The sequence below is a fragment of the Gavia stellata genome, chromosome 2 (genome assembly GCF_030936135.1).
Source record: "Gavia stellata isolate bGavSte3 chromosome 2, bGavSte3.hap2, whole genome shotgun sequence".
In the NCBI taxonomy this organism is placed as follows: domain Eukaryota; kingdom Metazoa; phylum Chordata; class Aves; order Gaviiformes; family Gaviidae; genus Gavia; species Gavia stellata.
The window spans coordinates 18,109,211-18,127,802 of NC_082595.1; the positions used below are offsets into that span (position 1 = coordinate 18,109,211).

The window sequence follows — 18,592 nt, forward strand, 5'->3', positions numbered from 1 at the left end:
CGACAGGTGCAAGAAGAGTGTCAGACAGAATTAATTTCTTAGCACATGACACCCCTTGGACTCACTGGCTCTACAACCATAGCACGCATGTAACAGCATCTCCTTTGAAGACAAGCCTCTCTTGACCTTCCCAGCCCCTTTACCCAACTCTTAGCAAAAGCTTTAACCATACCTTCCACTTTTGGCTTTGCTTCTGCCAGCCTCTCTGGAAACTTCTTCTTAAAGAATAATGCTTGCAGCCGCTGCTGATAGTGGTCAATCCTGCATGAAGGGTAGAGGAAAGCCAACACTGAACTGGAACTGTATTTTGAAGCCCAGGGCCAGTATGGTCCCTACATAATCTAATGGTTGGATGTTGAGTCCCACAAGGCCTATGCATGGGATTATGGACATAGTTCAAACATCTAACACTACATAACCAACCTTGTTATGAAAATGAAGGACCTCAAGGCATGTTTTGATCACAGCTGAAAAGGAGCAGGAATAATTCCCATTACTCTCAAAATACGAGTGGCATGGGAGATGCCAGCTGCATCTCAATTAGCAGAACAAGATCTTAATCCTGATTGGGGGTGTGGCAAAGATGGAACAAGAAAGAAGGTCAGATGATGATGAGATGGGATAGCTGAATGGAAAAAGGGATCTATATGAAATCCTGACCCCTGACAACACTACGTCTGATAGTTGGATCTGAATTCCTTTTTGTGTGAACAAGTTTAGTCAGAGGAGGCAGATTTCTGCTTGTCATCAGGGGACTGGTCCTTAAATGACAGCATGGAGAGTGCTTATCGTCAATAAAAAGTTCGTGTAATGAACGGAAACATTTGTAACATTTGTGGGCTTCTGGCAAATGCAGGGCATAATGCACAATCTCTTGCACATTCCCCCTCAGTGCCAGATGATCCATTTTCAATAACAATTACAGCTGCTTCCAAGAAGCCCTCGGTGCACTTTCCCATAATGTATCAAACAGACCTGCTCATTTCAAAGAGGAAACGATCCGCTCGGGCCATGCGCTCAATTTCATGTTTATGCTCCTCCAACAGGTCGGTATCGCTCTTTTCAGGAACAAACTTCAGCAGCTAGAGTGGCAGACACAAACCAAACACCAAGATGAGAGATCCAGGGAGAAGGAGAGAGGGACAGAGAGGCACAAACAAACCCTGATTGAGAGAGAGAGGGGCCTCAGATTTCTTTGCTACCATGGGGAAAAATTACATTGACTCAGATATGTGACCGTAACTTCAAAAAAGTGCAGCTGTGGCTACAAAACTGACCTTTTATAAACCTTTGCTTGCTGTTCCGTCTTTATCCCTCACTGACCCCATTACATTAATTTTTAATTCTATGGGGAATTTCCCATTTCTAAATCCTAAAGGCCAAGTGCTACTGCAAGTTACCCAAGGGGAAGTACAGAGGGAACTTTGATTCCTACAGCATTACTTCGAGTTTAGATTGGTGCAAACAAGAGCAGGATGTGTCCCACTCAGTGTGAAGTACCCGTCGTGCCTATCCTAGGGTGCACACAAAGCCTCATCTATCTCTCTCTTGGGTCTGCCCTATTCTGGTGAAACAATAAACAATAACCAAGTGACTGGATATGTGTCTGACACTGGCTGCTATTCATATGCTGACCTTAAAAGCTCGTAATTTGACAGATTTTTGACATATCTGGTGGTAGTAGTGCTATAGTATGATTATAAATAAGACCAAGCACACAGCCTCAGTGCACACCCACAAAAACCACTCACAAGGCATATCAAGTACTTTGCTTTTTACCAGATTTTAATATTTTGTTCCACTCCCCAAAAATGTGATATTCAAAGGTGTAGAGCATCAGAAGCTTGCAGTGACTTCTAGAGCAGCTGTGAGCATTCAGATAACCTGACCAGTAGGCTATAAATTTCCAAAATGGAAAAGCTTTTTGTACATGATTAAATACTGTGACTGCACACAAAGAAGGAATCACATTTGTCAGGCAGTTCAGAATGATAACATTTTGCGCACTCTTAAGGAACTTTATCACATGCATCTTTGGTCGAAGCATCATCTTCCACCCTCTATAAATGGGGGAAATTGGGCAATGGTAGTTTAATTGTGGGGTTTTTTCCCCACAAGCTACTCAGTGAAACAACTGCAGAGGACAGCAGTCCCTGACTCCCTTTCTAACCATTCTAGTTAGAATGTGAGATCCCTTCTAGTCCCCGCTCTAACCACTGACCTACATGGCCTGGTTCATGGCATTTCTTCCCCCCATCCCGCAAAAAAAAATAATCTTCAGACAGAGAAGGGAGATTAAGAAAAAGAAAAGAAAAAAGAAAAGAAGAAGAAGAACAATAAATTCATCAGCAGTCTAAAAAAGAGTTGGGAAAAATTACGAGAAAGTCACAAGTGAAAAGAGAGGACATGAAAGGAAACCTCATACCAACTGTAATCATGCATATTTTGCATCAAGAAGAAAAAACTATTATGAAATCAACCTGATACAAAGAGTTACATGAGGGAGGTATATCTGACAACATTGGGAAAAATACTTTTTCTCATGCCCCCATGCGCAGCTCCACTGACATGATAGGGCCAAGTTCAGGTCTGTAGACATACCAGCAGAGCCAATATATATATCCGCTTACTTTAGGTAAAAAAAAGGCAGTGAAGGAGTTAAAATATATCTGACTGTAATCTTTCTCACCTGCTCAAGCATATCTTTCGCCAGGTCTTCTTGTTCATCCATCTTCAAGATTGCTTGTCTGATTTCTTCATTAGACAGCTTCAGCCTTTCAACAGTATCAACATTGTACCATTAGTGCAAAGCTTAAGTGACTGACAATTCAGAAAGTAGGAAGCCTGAAAATCTGCACTAAAAAGGCACAGAAGAACCATGGGAAGCTCTGCTATGAAGCTGCTATTCTATTCAGTAAGATGAATGAATCAGTTCCAAAGGCAGAGATTTTCTAGATCATATATTTTTATCCTCTTCAGCTAATCAAAACACACATCAAAAATCAGATGGTGATTAAGAACAATCAGGTCTTCATAGATCAAAAGTGCTTCCAACTTTCCCCATATCAGATACCTCCCTCATCAAGTTCTTTTGCTATAAAACCCCTCAAATCCATGTGACTTGTAAGTGATTGTGAGCCCATGTAACACCCCAGCTTGTGAATATTAAAGGATCTCCCAGAGTAATACGTAATAAGACTGATCTTTCCCATACAGATCTGAGAAAAAGGTTTCTGCTAAGACGACTGGTTATGCTAGGTAAGTTCACTCTGTCAGCAGTCACAGCTGAAGAAGGAATTGACAGCATTTAATATCCAATATGAAACAAGCTCTGAAAACAAGAGCTTATTAATACTATCTGAGGTATTAAAATAACAGTCTCCTTCCCACCTACTCCTGGTCCATCTGTGTGCAATGAGTAGGGGTCATCAGTTATAACAAAACACAGAATCAATAAAAAAAACCCTCACAGTGTCCACTTGAAATCCAGGGCAGACCAGGAGGAGTCAAAATCTGTGATTATTGAGAGGTTGTTTGATAGATTACATTAAATGAACTTGGTGGTTCTCAGTGCAGATGTCAACGAACAAATGCACAAGTGACAAATTCTACCCCACCACCCCCAACCCATGACACCCTCATCAGTCATTTCAGGAGAGTAGGGGAGGACCAAATGAACCATAAAGGAAAGGCTATCCACAAGAAAATCTCAATTTTGGGACTGAAACAGGAAAGTGTGAAAAGAAATATTTGAGGAGTGAAGTCTGCAGTCTCCATGGACCTTCTACAATCAATATAATTAATTAAGAGCAGAATGAGAAAACACAAATAAAAATGAGACACAGGCTGATGCATGAGGCAGAATGTTTTTGTCTTCAGTGCTAAGAAATTCCATGTTGAAATTTCACATTGCTATTGCCATTTGGATAAAATCATATTTCTGGAACTAGGTAAAAGCAAAAGAAAGAGGTTTATTTTTACAGACAGGAAATATTACTAAATCTAAGAAACTTAAAACATTTTAATATTGCCCAATATAACCAACAGCTAGAAACTAAAATATGAATCAGCAGACATTCAAAAGCTTTTAAATATTATACCTCTGAACTAATTGCTCTCACTCTGTTCCTAGCTGGCCATCATGTCAGCTTTTGACAAGGAGGGCAAACTGATACCAGCTAAGTAAGATAAGGCTACTGAATTTCCAGAAAAGCTACATAATTGGGCCACTCTTGGATGAGATAGAAGGATTAGAAGTTTTACAATGAAAAGGCTGGAAACTTTTTAACTTTAGGTCATCAGTTTGACTTGAGATCAAAACAACAAACCTTACTTAGTACATGGGGTTCTGCATAAAGCTCTACAGTCTCAATCAGAAAACTGAAAGGTTTCTTTTGGCTTTAACAAGCATGAATTGTAAAGTCCATGGTTGTGTGACCCTGAACTCATCAAACCCTGTGACCACATGAGGGCTGAGAAGCATATTGGCAAGCGTGGACCCAGCTCCTAGCAGACACACATACACATGCCCAGACAAGCTGGTGCCTGCAGTTTTTAAAATGCTATATTTTGTTGGTTATTTTTCCTTTAGAGAGCACCTTTACATTTTCCAGGATCTGGAGTCTGCACATAAGCTGTGTCTTGTGACACAGGCTCACAGTCTGTCAGAGGGGATGCAATAAGCCAATCCATGAACAACAGGGTGGGGTTTTTTTGTTGCTACTTTCACTGAAGATAAAAAGAATGAGGGTGACTTTCATGTTTTTTCCATGCAAATAACTCAAGCATTTACCACACTGACCACCCCATTACACAGCAGAAGTCCCTCTGTGTGTGTTTGGGGATGCAGTAAACAGGACCAAATGAACAGGTTTGAGGTACATCAACACAACAGAAGGTGTATCGCATATTATTGCTAATCTTGCTGTTCAGTCCAGGAGCCTGAGGACTTCAGTCTCCAAGCTCCTCTGTTTGCTGCTATTCATCAGCACTAAATACATTTGGAAACATCTTCTGTTCAAAAATAATGGACAGCCCCAAGGACAGACAATTATACAAACACTTCAATTTCTTGGATGATTCTGTGCCCTGCCATCAGCAGAAAAACATCTGGCCTGAATGGTTTAGCCCACAGTAGAGAGAAGCAGAAAGCTTGCCAGCCTCCTGCCGAGATGCAATTTAGCTTAGTCACTTACAGGCCTGTAATGGGGTCATGGTGCCTGCAGGTGTGCATCCTAGATTATTACCAATTCAATTAGAAGTACAGAAGGATTTACAGCAAAACAATCTTACTCTTCCAAAGTGGGCTTGTTCCTCTTTGGGGCAGGGAGAGCTGTAAGCACGGAACAGGGATCTTCCCACTTAAAAATGGGCTGAATAACTGGCCAAAGAATTGTTAATCAAGTGATTCTTCCTCTGTTTTCAAAACTCATGCCCAGCCCTGCAGTAGATCTTAAAGATGGCCAGCAGTAATGTGAAACAGATGTGCTGCTTTTAAACAGAAACAGGTGAACTGATTAAAGAGGAACTTAAAGCAGATGTGTAAAATCTTTCCATTTAGAACTGAATAGAGGCATCCCTCAGAGCCTGAAACTCATATGGGACAGACAGCAAATTAAAGTGGAATTATGGCCCAAAAATTTACACTACAGAAATTACATTTCAGTATCTATTGGAAAATCTGCAATGACTTTCTTACAAGCTTTCATATTCAGGCACTCTTCCTCCAGCTGCTGAAGACAACTCAATTCGGAACTGCATGCAATTCAAGCAGTATTCTCTCTGCCTTACGCTTCACCAGATCAGGGATCCTGGCAGCAGAACTCACGAAGTAAATGTGACCAGAAGAAAACACAGTGCCCCTTTCCTCAGCTGCAGCACATTCATTCATAGTGCAGATATTGAATGTTTTTGTTCAACAGCAGCCTGACACTGGTCAGATGAGGAAGGGAAAGGATCTTTACTCCCTCCTTTTTTCTTCACCCGTACATCTGGTGGCAGCATACGGAAGTTCAACTGCTTGAGTCATCTTCAAGCAATGTTAAAGCTCAACAAGTACCAAATAATTTCTGATATGGTACTTAGCCTGCCTCCCTCTATCCCCTCCGGCTTCATAAATAATCTCTATTGACTCTGCAGAGTAATTCATCACTAATCTCCCCAGGACACCTCATCTGATTTAACACCAGCTTCGTTTGCAGACATCAAGTGGTTTATTGTTTTGTCCTCTTGGAGAAAGCCAGCAGCCTGACTCTGAACATGCCTGGGAGACACATTGCAGTTTTACATCAACTTCCCTTTCAGACATCCAGTACTCGCTCATTTTCCTCCTTAAATATACCCATTGATTTAACTCACAGTAACCTCCCCCCTTCATTTCTCCCTCCCATTGATGAAAGCGTAATACTTGTCGCTCATTAACCATCTCCCCCTCAGAGGAAAATGTGTTACTTCATGGACTTGTTCCTTGGATCTTGCTTAGCTTTTGAGAAAGAAGGCATGCTTGCCTACTACCAGAGAACCCAGAATTTCATTGCAGCTACATTAAGCTCCCATACCACAGGGATCACATTCCCACTCTTCCTTTTACCTTGGAGAAGGAGACTGATTATCATGTATCAAGGCTGTTTTCTACTTCAAACTGAACTGAACCACAGTGTTTCCAAAAGACGCTAGCAGTAGTAGCTGTGACAGTGAGAGGCGCTGACTGATACTTAGCTGTATCCTAAGACCAGTTTGTATAGCTCACTCAAATCTTAGCTTTTACTGACTGCAGACTTCTCCACAACTCCTTTCACGCAGGCTACTAGTCAATTCACCCCCAAACTTTGTGACTGGGACATAAGCCTTCTCTAACTCCTGAGCTCTCCTAAGGTTCTGTACAACTGCCAAGCTGCAGGCAGTTAAATAGCTACATTTTGGGGATACTCATTGTCGCTACCCCACAAAGGCAGGAAAAGGAGTTGTCTCCCTGCTCTCGGAAGCAGCGTTCAGGAGTCAGGCTGGTCTAATTGCACATTCTCCCAGGAGACAGAAAGGTACAGCCATTCTTTTCACATCCTCTTATCTCAGCTGCAAACTCATCTTGTCAGTGAAGAAGACAGTGCCTTAACCTTTTGGGGACAACTGTTGGGACTTTTTATCAGGTACATCTTACACCACTGTATCAACATGTTAGGAAAAAATCCACCTGTGCCTTTTCAGCACTTCACTGTGAAAGTGTTCTGCCAAGCGCATAAAGAAAAAGGCTTTTCTTTTCTTTTCCTCCTGTAGCAAAAGCTCATGAGTGACCAAGCTACTTTGCATCCAAATACTCTCAAGTTCCTACCAAGAAGGATTTGGGGATGTTTCTGTATCAAGACATGATCTGTACCCCAAAATATCATACTGCTTGGAATCTAGGTTGAAATAAGGGTGAACACTGTATTGCCACATGGCAGAAAGGCACACAGAGACTGACATTGGCTGAATAGCATTTTCTTTTAATGTCTGATCTGAAAGGGTTTAGAAGCACTGACGAGGCACAGCTGTGTGAAAGAAATACTCGGTCTCTTTAGTATTGTGGTTGGGAATGCTGCACATGTCCATTTTCTTCCCCCATGTTGATAGATGTTTGCATTGACAATCATGAAAGCCACAAACATTTGGTAAAGCTGCCTGTTAGTATCTATCTAATGTCATATTCACATTTAAAACTATTTTTGTGTAGTCAGATTCTGCCTTCTGCTACTAGTGGTTTTATGACATTTTGCTAGCACTCCTACTGTTTCCAGCCTCTTGAGCTGGTTACTGCTGACTAGCTGGGCCACAGGAATAACAAACACATCTCAGAAGAACACTGACATAATGATTTTGCTGGAATTCATGCAAAATAACTTGTACAAAAAAGTTCCATAAGTATACATTCAGCTGCCTTCTGAGCAACATCTCTCATAGAACTGGACCTCTCCAGAGCATTTCACAGAGCAAGACAGTAAGAGAGACATGTCTTAGGCATGTTCTGCAAGGACCATTTAATGTTCTGCAAGAACATTTAAAGATATGGTACAACAAAAACACTAGAGCAGCGAAAATACTACCCGTTACTTAAGTAATGGAGGTAGGGAGAAGCCATACTGGTGAGAGAGATCAGAGAAATTTGTAGCTGCTAGGTGAAAGCAGGAAAACAGAGTGATCTGGGATGACTCTTCCAGACCATACAAGTCTGACAGTAAATCTCCAGCCTGGTAGAAACTGAAGACAAGAGGAAATTCATGACGGATAGCATATTTCCAGTGTGACAGAAATAACTGTATGTTGGAAACACCATTAAGAAAGCCAGATTTGAAGCTGGTGGGTGCCTGCACTCACCACAGACAGATGGTTCCATGTTCAGGTTGAATTATGGCCTACTGAAAATACTGTGAGATAAACTGATCTTGCGCCTATTCAAATCTTTACAGTTGGCCTATGGGACAGAGCTTTGTTCTGGGTCCATCAGACTCCGTTCAACAAGGGCAATTACATCCTTCCACTGCAGGAAAACTGAAAGGTGCTGCTATCAAAGAGTTGAGAGCTTTTTTTATGAAAATAGAGATGAGAATGGGGAGGAAGGCTTATGAATCTGTTAACTGTCAGCAACAATCAGCTAGCAGTTCAATTTTCATCTCTTTTCAGTCTACCATGCTCCAGTCTCTCTGCAAAAGAAAGCAAGACATCTCTTTCTCACTCTAGCTAGGTTTTGGCTTGTTGGATCATATGAAATATGAGCTCTGCCTGACCCCTTCTAACACAGTGTTAGTAAAACAAAAACATTTGAGTAGTGGAGGGAAAGAAAACCCAACCCATGCAGCTATTTTATTTTAAAGGACACGACAGTTTAGGGTAAACAAAGGGGGAATAAACTACAGGGATATATGCACAGTAAGAATCAATTGGAAACAGCTGTTGGCAGATACTGTGGCAACCTGAAAGCTGGGGCTGCAGCTCGGGGTTGCATAAACTCTTTTTGTTTGTCACCAATTTTAAATCCCCTCTCATTGTACGTGTGTGCACACCCACATGCACGCATGTGTAAGGTGCACTGCAGCAGCAGCAAGGGCACGGCAGCAGCCAGGGATGATTTGGCTGAGAGTGTCTCTTCTTCAGGGTTTAACCTAAAGGAGGAAGAAGTGGGGTAATGAAAAAAAAACTGCAAAGGGGGTCATAAAACCCTTTCAATTATTGTCTGCAGCCAATCCTCCCAATTGCTGTCTTTAATAATAGAATCATATAAGCACAAAGAGCAGAAAAAGGCATGAACATAGAGGTGCCATTTTAGTTCCCCAAATTTTTTGCTTTTTTAGATGCCTTTAAAAGGGAAGTTTGGGGAGGAATAGCAATTCTGGGCCAAGCTGTAAGATATTTCTCATATCCTGGGTGTAACTCTATCTATTACAAACATTAAATGATCTAAGCCAGTGATACCCGTGGTGACTGGCATTTCCCATAGTGAAGTTAACAGGGCACAGTGCAAACTGCCAGGCTCCTTAGGGACAGCGAGCTCAGTCTCCAAATCTCTATCATCCATGTTAGGCTTGCTAACAACAAGATCAAGATATTTCCTATTGGAGAAGTTGGCAGTCACAAAACACAGCTTTTCACCTCTGGATTGAGTCCAGACTAGCAACTTGTGGTGGACTGGCTTCATGGCACACCTGGAGCGAATACACACTGTGTACCCTGAAGTGCAAGGTTCATGCTTCAGTACCACTTTGCTGAAGGCGGCAGAAGGGAAAACAAATGACAGAGACTGTCCTTTCTCACCATTTAGAGAGGATTCCTCTCAGGTAAGAATGGGCTAGACTTGCACGGCAGAAGAGGTGAATGGTGAAAAACATGTACTGCTGTCTGTCATCCACACTGCTTTTGTTTTGGGAATAGAAAGTGTTTACAAATAAACATCTAGTGTCATACCAAGTCACGGAGCACCTTTCTGGATCCTCCTCAGCCCAGCCACCTGCACACATTATGTTACCACTTCTAGGAAATGTTCCATGTGCTTACATGAGTTCATCTGAACCCCAGACACACTTCAGCAGGCCTGTCAAACAGCATGAAAATCCTGTTGCCCCTATCCCTCCCCATCTGTCTGCCCCAACCTGCAGTCAGCTGCCAACACCAGCAAAGACATATGTTGGCAACTGCTGCAGAGAGAGAAATGTAAGCCTTCAGTCATTGCTGGTTTGGATGGGGGAGTGGTCCTGCTGACATGCAAGCTAATGATGCATAAGTAGCATAATGAGAGCCTCCGTGGGTTTTGCTAAGCCATGGAAAGAACTCACTCCAGTCCTGGTGGTCTGGCTGCAACTTTTAACTGTCAGTTTGCTAGAGCAGACAAGCAATCACATCCATACGAACCCGCATTTTCTACTGATCAGTGAAACAGGTTTATTGCTCAGTACTGCCACAGCTTTCCCAGAATCTGTCTCCAGCCCTGCTGTCTCTCCTCTGGCAGGAAAGGAAACTTTCGCAGGTGGATCAGTGTCTGCACAAATTTGATGTTTAGTGACATACATCCAGCCCAGTACTCATATTGGTAGAAAGGCATGAAAAGCATATATAGGGATCTGATGTCACAGCATTTGAAGGCATTAGTCATTGCAGGAGCATGCAAAGGCAACTCCTGGCTTCCAAAACCTAATTTACAAATACATGACATAATTCTTGAATATCTCCTGTTACATTTACCACTCTTCTCACCAAGAGTCAAAAATGACAAAGATGAACACTGCTTTCAGCTCTGCTGTATTCCAGGGAGATGCTCAGAGCAACATACAGAACAGAGATAAATGACATACACAGGGCAGTGGGACACATCACTTACAGTGAAGTGCAAGCACGGGCAAGGAGCTGCTTTCATCTACCTGTGAATACTGATAGTTTTCTGGTGATCAGTCTTCAGATACAGCTTGGTGTCTATGTCTATCTGCTTAATGCACAAAATGTGTGTGTGCGTATGTTTATTAAGTTAGCTAGCACTTCAGAGAGACATGTGCTTTTATGATACTGCAAGAGAGATTTCTCTGAAGATTTGCAGGTATTAGACAGCATGTCTAGGTGAGAAAAGAAACATGCCCATTTGTTTAATTCCATCCCCTCTTGCCTCTATGTTGACCACAGGATACCCTGTGACCTAAGGCTTAGCACACTTACTTGGAAAGGAGAATGACACAATTCTGGGCCCTCCGGCCGTCAATCACAGAGAGCTCTTTCACCTTTCTTGTGGAGAGGTAAAGGTCTTCTGTTGAACCCATCTCTTTCTGCATATAATTCAAAACGGGGGGGAAACAATCAGTATCATGTTTCTCACCCAAGATTGATAGACTTAGCTGAGTGTAATGAACAAAACCCATCCAACCTGGGAAAATCCACCCACATGGTGAGAAAAGGAGACAGGAAGGGCAGAAAACGTGTAGGTAGATCCTGTATTACTAGACAAACAGAAGTCATTCATTACCACCTATAAGATCATCTTTGATTCCAAATACTGGACCTGATTCTGACCTATTGGACTCACCCTACCAACAGCTATGTTGTTATTATTATGTTATTGTGCAAAACTGGCATGACAGGGAAATCAGGCACATTATGGTAACACCCCCTGGTGTCATAGCATATCCTTCAGCAGATGCCTCCTGCAGGGGTTACACAGCATTCTTGAAAGGCTGCAGCCCAATCAGGAAAAATCCTTCCATCATCTCTTAAGGCTGCCACTGGACCAGTCCAATCCATATTATATGAGAGATTCAAACAGTAGGGCAAGATGGCATTTATCTTACTAAATACATCTTACTAAATGTTCAACACCTACATCTGAACTAGCCTCTCTTTTTTAAATTAATTAATACCTTTCATTGTACAGAAACCACCCTTTTTCAAAGTTCTCTGTATATCCCCATTGCCAAACTCATCACCTGGAAAAAAACAGGAAAATCCCCATCCAAAATGTTTGTCACGGTACACAGAGAGAAACTATTTGCAAACCCAGCCTGACCATTCAGAAGTCTCTGTCTCCTTTTCCTGCCTATACACCAGAGCCATGGGATTTGTTTCACTTCCAGAGATTGGCTTTCTGTAGTTACTCTGAGTGTCTTTTAACACCATTCATTAAAGGGAAGTAGAGGTATTGATAAAAGGTGTTAATCCTGGATAATAGCTCTCTAGTTACCAACAGAGAAGAGGGAATTGGAAACAGGACAGTTTTTATTTTTGCAGCTAACTGTTGCTGGAACCTCTTCAAAAATGCCTTTCCATCCATACTGTCATGCGTTGAGATTTTGAGACTTACCAGTATAATCTAGTTTTGAATGCACCCATCAAAATAGCAATGTGACTTCTTTCTTAGGACATAACAGCAAGCATGCTGAGTCAAATCAAAAGGTCCATCTACCCCAGTATCCTGTCCCTGAGAGTGGTCAACAGCAGATATCCAGGGAAAAGTGTAAGATCATGGCAAGCATACAGTGATGCTTCCCAGAATTCACTCCCAGGATTCAAGGCTCTGCAGCTCAGGGCTTACTTATATCAGCATGACTAAGCCACTCCAAGAGATTTTGACACCCAAATACTTGAGAATTAAATGTAAATCTTAGATTCATACTGCTAGTTGCCATTTGAGTTCTTGGTACAATCAGCTACAATGAACCTGTGTTGCTCCTGCATATACAAAGGCTTCCTACAACCACATCCAAATGTGCTGCAGTGAGCCACCACCAATACCAAGTGGCATTTATAAGAAGGTACAGTGCAGCAGCTAAAGACATGCACACAATAGTTCTGCTGGATGTGTCTAGCTTGGCAGAAAAAAATTGCAATGTTGCTTGACACATCAAATAGTGTTTCCAAAATAAGGAAAAATTGGCATTGGGTAAGTTTATTATTTCTGAGAGAATAACTAACAATGCCAAAAAGCAGGGCACCCCCAGTATAATCTGGCATGTAAAGATGTCAAAGTTTTCCTCAGTTTCCTTAATTTGTGGGGAGGAAGACAGGGCAATGGGGAGATAGGCAGCTGTCGAAGGTAAGAAAGGTACTTGTTGGTCTGTGCTCTTGGTTTAAAAGCTTCACTGTCCCTCACTAACTAATGTTTGCAGAAAAGCACACCTGGTTAGTGTTAACCAGCACCCATCCCAAAGAAAAAACCCAAATTGTTTCAGGGTTTGGCTGTGTATTTGGGGTGGGGGTTTAGACGGCTTCCCCTAAAACCATGCAGCAGGGATTGGTATAAGAGTCTCCATCCCATTTCCAATTCCCCAGCCCGCAAGGTTCAACACAGATGAATAACTTGAACTATTCAGAGGTGGCCCACCCCTTAGGCATAAGGAGTGGGCTAGTCTCATCCAAAAATATATTCTCTTCAACTCATATTGAGGAGAGCGGTATTTATAGATACTTGGAGTTGTGTGTAAGCAAAAGCAGATGAAGCCTTAGGTTTTACCGAAGCCAGATTGCAATCTTAGCTGGAGGAAAACAGATTGAATATGAACTATCTGCATTTTCTTAGACACAGAAAAAAAGGAGCAAGGGGGCAGCAGTGACCAGCTTTTGTGAGATAGGCCAAGCGCACAAAGCAAGAATAGTTGGAGCTGTTGTCAACCTGACAGACAAGGTCCCTAAGTAATATCCCATCATTCTTTACCAACTTTCCATCTGGAATAACATTATGTTATGTGCTTCAAAGAGTATTTCAGATTTGAGATTTTAATTGCAAATTCAAAAATCAACTAAAATTTCGGTGCTGGGATGAATAGATATGGGGAATGTGTTCATCATATTGCATGTGTTCAAATATAGTTTGATTTTGGTTAGCTGCAGAACTTGTGGTCTGGTACCATGGCAGCACCCTAGGTTCCAGTTATTATCAATACTTTAGGGAACTATTTCTACCATATTGACTTGTTCTACGGTACGCGCTGCCATGATGAAAGCCGGTAAACGGCCCAGAGCCATGTATTAGCCACACCCAGTGGTAGAGGTCCTGACCAGACTTTCCAAATACAATTCTCTGAGCACTCATGGTGAGGACTACTTTCTTCTGAAGCCACCAGAGACACTTATGATGACATCTGAATAACCCTCTCCTGAGAGCATTGCTCTTCCCAAAAGTGTTGCCAAGAATTTTGCTTAAGATGATGAATAAATTTAGAGGTAGCCAGTTTGAAGACATGTGGGCAGTCCGATATCTCTACTTCATCTAAACACCATTTCAGTCTTTTGCTGAAATTCCTGAGGGTTTCAGCAGTCTGAAATGAAGTAGGCTTTCCTCCAGTCTAACCCTTCTGCTCCTCAGCTGGCACAAATCCTTCTGCTCAACCGAAGTGCCTTCCGGTTTTACAGAAAGAAAGATTTTCTTTATCACAGAGTCTGTGGCTAGTGAATACATGTGGAGACTTCAGTACTGTGAAAAGCTGATGGACATCAGATGGGAACAGTGGGAGTGAAGGCTCCCTTAGAGCCCCTTTTGTTCTCCCTAGAGAGACTGTTAGTTTGGTTAAGGAAGAGTTCACGTTAACATTCTACTTTGCCCCTGGTCTTTTTCCTCAGGATCATCAAAAAGGGGACTACACACACCAGCAGAAACCACACTGAGGTTATAACTAAGTGAAAGAACAGGAACTACTTCCTATAGCAGAGATAATAAAACTAAAGGAATTTTTTGTACCACCTTCCCCACCCAGAAAGCAGAGGTGCAAGGGCATATGAAAGAATAGCATAGTATGAGTCATAACCCCGTAACGGTATGGTGCAGGACTTCACCTTTCCACACACTGCAAGAGGATCAGGAGGCAGACAATGATACTCACCTGCTTACAGGAGGAGGGGTTAGTTAGCAGGTCCTATGCAGGCAGCAGCCACAAATAACAAAGAAGGAAACATGCCAAAAATTAGTCACAAAGAAAGATATCAAGTTTAACAAGGCAGCTGAATATAGACACACATTGTTTTCTAAGAGAATAAAATGCTTAGCAAGTAACACTGGCCCAGATGGTTCAAAGGTATTTCAGCATTTCTTTGCATATTTTAAAACAGCAGATGTTGGGAAACTAAGAGTTCTAGGTCTTTTCTGAAAGGAATAAATTCAGTCTCCAAAGCATAAATCTCTTAGGTCTTGAAACATTAACTAGGATAATGCTTAAATACCTTTACAAATCTAGTCTGGAGCCTTACTGAAAGAATTGCCAAGGTTAAAACTTGAGGGTCAGTTCTCCTCTCCTGATGCATAGGCACAGTTTGCCATTATTAGTAACAACTTGTTCCAACAGCATATTATACCCAAGCATTTTGAAAGCCCTCTGTAATCACCAAAGAAACCTTACAACGCTACTGGGTGACAGACACCAACTTTTTCACAACATATTCCATACTCCAGGAAAATACCAGATATACTGAATCAAAAGGTCAATAATACACAGTAAGATTCGAGCAAGGTCAAAAGACAAGCGTAAGAATTCTTGGTCCAGCGTTCCGTACACTGGAAAATTCTGCTTTCCCTCATAGCCACCAAAAAGGATACACTGGGCTTGAGAGAGGAGAAGAGACCCTTTATCATCAAAAAAATGAAGAAAGAAAAGCTGTTTAATGTAAATGAAACTGGAAAAGATATGAAGATCATGTTAATAACAGCAAAGAAAGAAGTGTCTTTATCTGTATTCATTCAATATTTCAGATGCACAAGAGCAGGGCTTTGTGTTGACATTTTTCTTTACAGACCTTTGGATGAATTTTAAAAGTCACAAACCCAGGGTAAACACATACTTGGCCAGAGTGGCGTATTTCCAAAAATAAAAGAGAAGAAAAGACTTAAGTGTGAATCAACTGGAAAAGTTCTTATAAGATCTTGATTCAAAAGCAATTTTGGTTGCCTGGTCTTTCAAAAAAAAAAAAAAAAAGGAAAAAAATTGATGAGGACTTGTTGATTGAAAAGCAGTTCAGACTGGAGTGAGTATGGATGAAAAAGAAGGTATCACATAAAGTAATAACAATAGAATATTCAAGGGAAAAAAAGCCAACAAAACCCTCAGCAAAAGCTGGAAGGGCAGCAATGCACCTAACTACACAAAAATATGATAGCTTACAGAAGTGATACTCTAGTGTCTGGAGCCACTGTCATAAAGTGTGTTTAATGAGTATGGAAGAGAACTGTTCTGAGACCCATGGAAGTCACTCTGAGATGATGGCTCCATTCCAGTGGGCAGGGGTAAGGGTCAGGTTAGCTTATGGTTGAATAGGCCAGGCTGCTTTTCAGTGGTTGGTAACACAGCCATAAATACTATGATTCTAACTGAGAGTCGGCAGAACAGGACAGCTTTGGCTTCGGATTTTGGGGCCCAAAGGAAGCAAGGCTTTGCAACGTCATTTCTAGTGAGGAAGCTTCAGTGTTTGCCCTGAAACATTGGAATGGGACCTTGATGCTGCAATGGCTATTCATATGCACAGATGACAGTCTGACTACTTGCAAGACAACTGGGAGCTCACCTCCATAGCTAAGCTGTTTGCACAGGTTCTAAATCCAATCTTGTAGTGGCACTGAAGTTTCATGTGCCTTTCTTCCCCTCTGTGAACTAAGTTCTTGTTTCAGGGAATGGGATTCACAGAAAGAGGGACCCACTGAAACAGCAACAGCTATTTGCAGGAGCAGAATAAGAAATGATATCTCATTATGCAACGGGTAACATCACATTCTTCACAGTTTAAGTTGGGATGCTTATCTAGGTGGCTGTGAGCTAGTAAATCAGAAGAGTTATTCATTATGTTTATTGGATTAGATAGAAAAATGAGAGAGAGAAGGGAACAGATGGAAAAGTCCAAAGACAAGGGGTTTGTTTATTAATTTTAAGGTACTGAACAAGTTAATCATAATGACAATGAAGTAATCATCATCACTGTAAGGCTAAATCATAAAGGCTGCTTATGGCAATCACGTTTGTATCTTTTCCTAAAACTCCAGAGCAATGATCCAATTCTGCAGAGTACAGAAGATTGAATTTCTCCAAACATATTTCAAAAGCAAAGGAAAGCTGGGGGAGTTCAGGGAGTACAAGTACAAACCCTTTCTTGCTAAATCTCTTTAGAGATAGACAGATTGAAGGTAACTTGCTTTCCAAGAAAAAGAAGAGGGGAAAAAAAAGTTCTTCTAATAAATGGCTGCTTTTAAAGTATGCTGTTGGTGTTATAATCTGTAATTCAGACAGTTTCTGTCACCTAGCCAGCTGGGTCAGTTGACTGTTTAAGAAAAAAATAGACAAAGCGAAAGACAGCTAATTCAGTCACCTTGCTTTGTACTCAGGCAACTACAGACTTTTTCTCTGGATGAATGGGAGAAATTGAAAGATAGACATCAAGCATGAATGTAAAGCTCCAGAGCTCTTGGAAGCCAGTGGCTGCTGAGATCAGATAAAGCATTACCTGTTGGGAGCTGTTGTCTCTGAGAGCTGCCCATTAGTACGAAATATAACCTGATAACAGGTTATACTGTGCTCTATATGTCCTCCCCACTTCTTTTGGTCTTGTGATTTTTTGAACAGTGGCAGAGCAGTAACTGACGCAGCCTGACTGCAGGTGGGCACGGGCCCAGATCACTGTCATGTGTTTTTTCCTCCTCCAGAAATTCAAGGAAGACAAGGTGTGGAAGAGTTCACCCCTACCTGGTGTCTCTGATATGCGGAGAACATCTTTTCAAAATCTTCTAGATCCAGCACCTTGAATGCCTTTAAATCATCAATCTCATTCCAGATTGTGCCATGGATCCTCTCCTGAAAGAAAAGGTCATATTTTAATGAGATAGCAAAAGCTTTTAGCTAAGAACATCCAATCCCATTTGGACAGATAATTCTCTCCTGCTCACAGGCCATATTCCTATGTACTACTGCTGTCATTTTAGAGGGCACGCTTTGTTTCAAGAGTCAAAGGAGAAAAAATAGTGGTGTGGTTTGGGGGTTTTTGTGGGGTTTTTTTTAAACATATTGAGTATTTTATATTTTTCATCACAGCAAGCCTCAGATGAAAGGGCACATTCCAAGACTAGCAGACCGCATCTCAAGCAATATCCATGATCCCACAGTATGTTTCCTTTCAAGAGTGGCCATCTGTCTAACACAATGATTGAGGTCATGCAGAAAGAAGCATTACCATCATGAGGAAAATGCTTAGGAAGCGCACTGATGTATGACAAACCCCAGACACATCTTCCCTCCTGCAAATTTTGCCAGGTTCTGTTGTAAACACCAAAGGGTGTGTGGATTTCATTCTGCCTGCCTGTGAAAGTAGTTTAAGATTTGACTTTATTTTATTTTACTTTTAAGGCTCTGAGTCTTTGAAGTCTAATTGTTTCCTATTACATGATCTCCCCTGTCTACATGAGTTCTTTGTTGACTCAGATAGACACAAACTATACCCAGATCTCTGAAAAAGCATCATCCACACTAACTGGAAATGTTGACAACCCATGTGATACATTATCCTGAATGCCAGGGAATCCTAGCTGTCTGGCAGATGGTTAGCATGGAGGGAGACAGGCACAGACTCCTCCTCCAACTTCGCTCTTCACCAATCCTGGGCCAAATAACCTCTTGTA

General features: G+C 41.6%; 1 protein-coding gene across 5 annotated transcripts in view; it reads right to left on the reverse strand.

Annotated features, from left to right (window-relative positions):
* DAAM2 (dishevelled associated activator of morphogenesis 2) overlaps positions 1-18,592 on the reverse strand; it is a 120,898-nt gene that overhangs the window by 20,851 nt on the left and 81,455 nt on the right. For 3 of the 5 annotated variants that reach the window (XM_009817334.2, XM_009817333.2, XM_009817332.2), the window contains exons 14-18: positions 17,664-17,771; positions 11,173-11,279; positions 2,690-2,774; positions 976-1,082; positions 173-261 (exon numbers count right to left, since the gene is read on the reverse strand). In XM_009817334.2, coding sequence (XP_009815636.2) covers positions 173-261; positions 976-1,082; positions 2,690-2,774; positions 11,173-11,279; positions 17,664-17,771 — 496 coding nt within the window. Of the gene's footprint in view, positions 1-172; positions 262-975; positions 1,083-2,689; positions 2,775-11,172; positions 11,280-12,664; positions 12,695-14,822; positions 14,856-17,663; positions 17,772-18,592 lie in introns of all 5 variants that reach the window. The other 2 variants (XM_059828543.1, XM_059828528.1) reach the window with 2 other exon arrangements.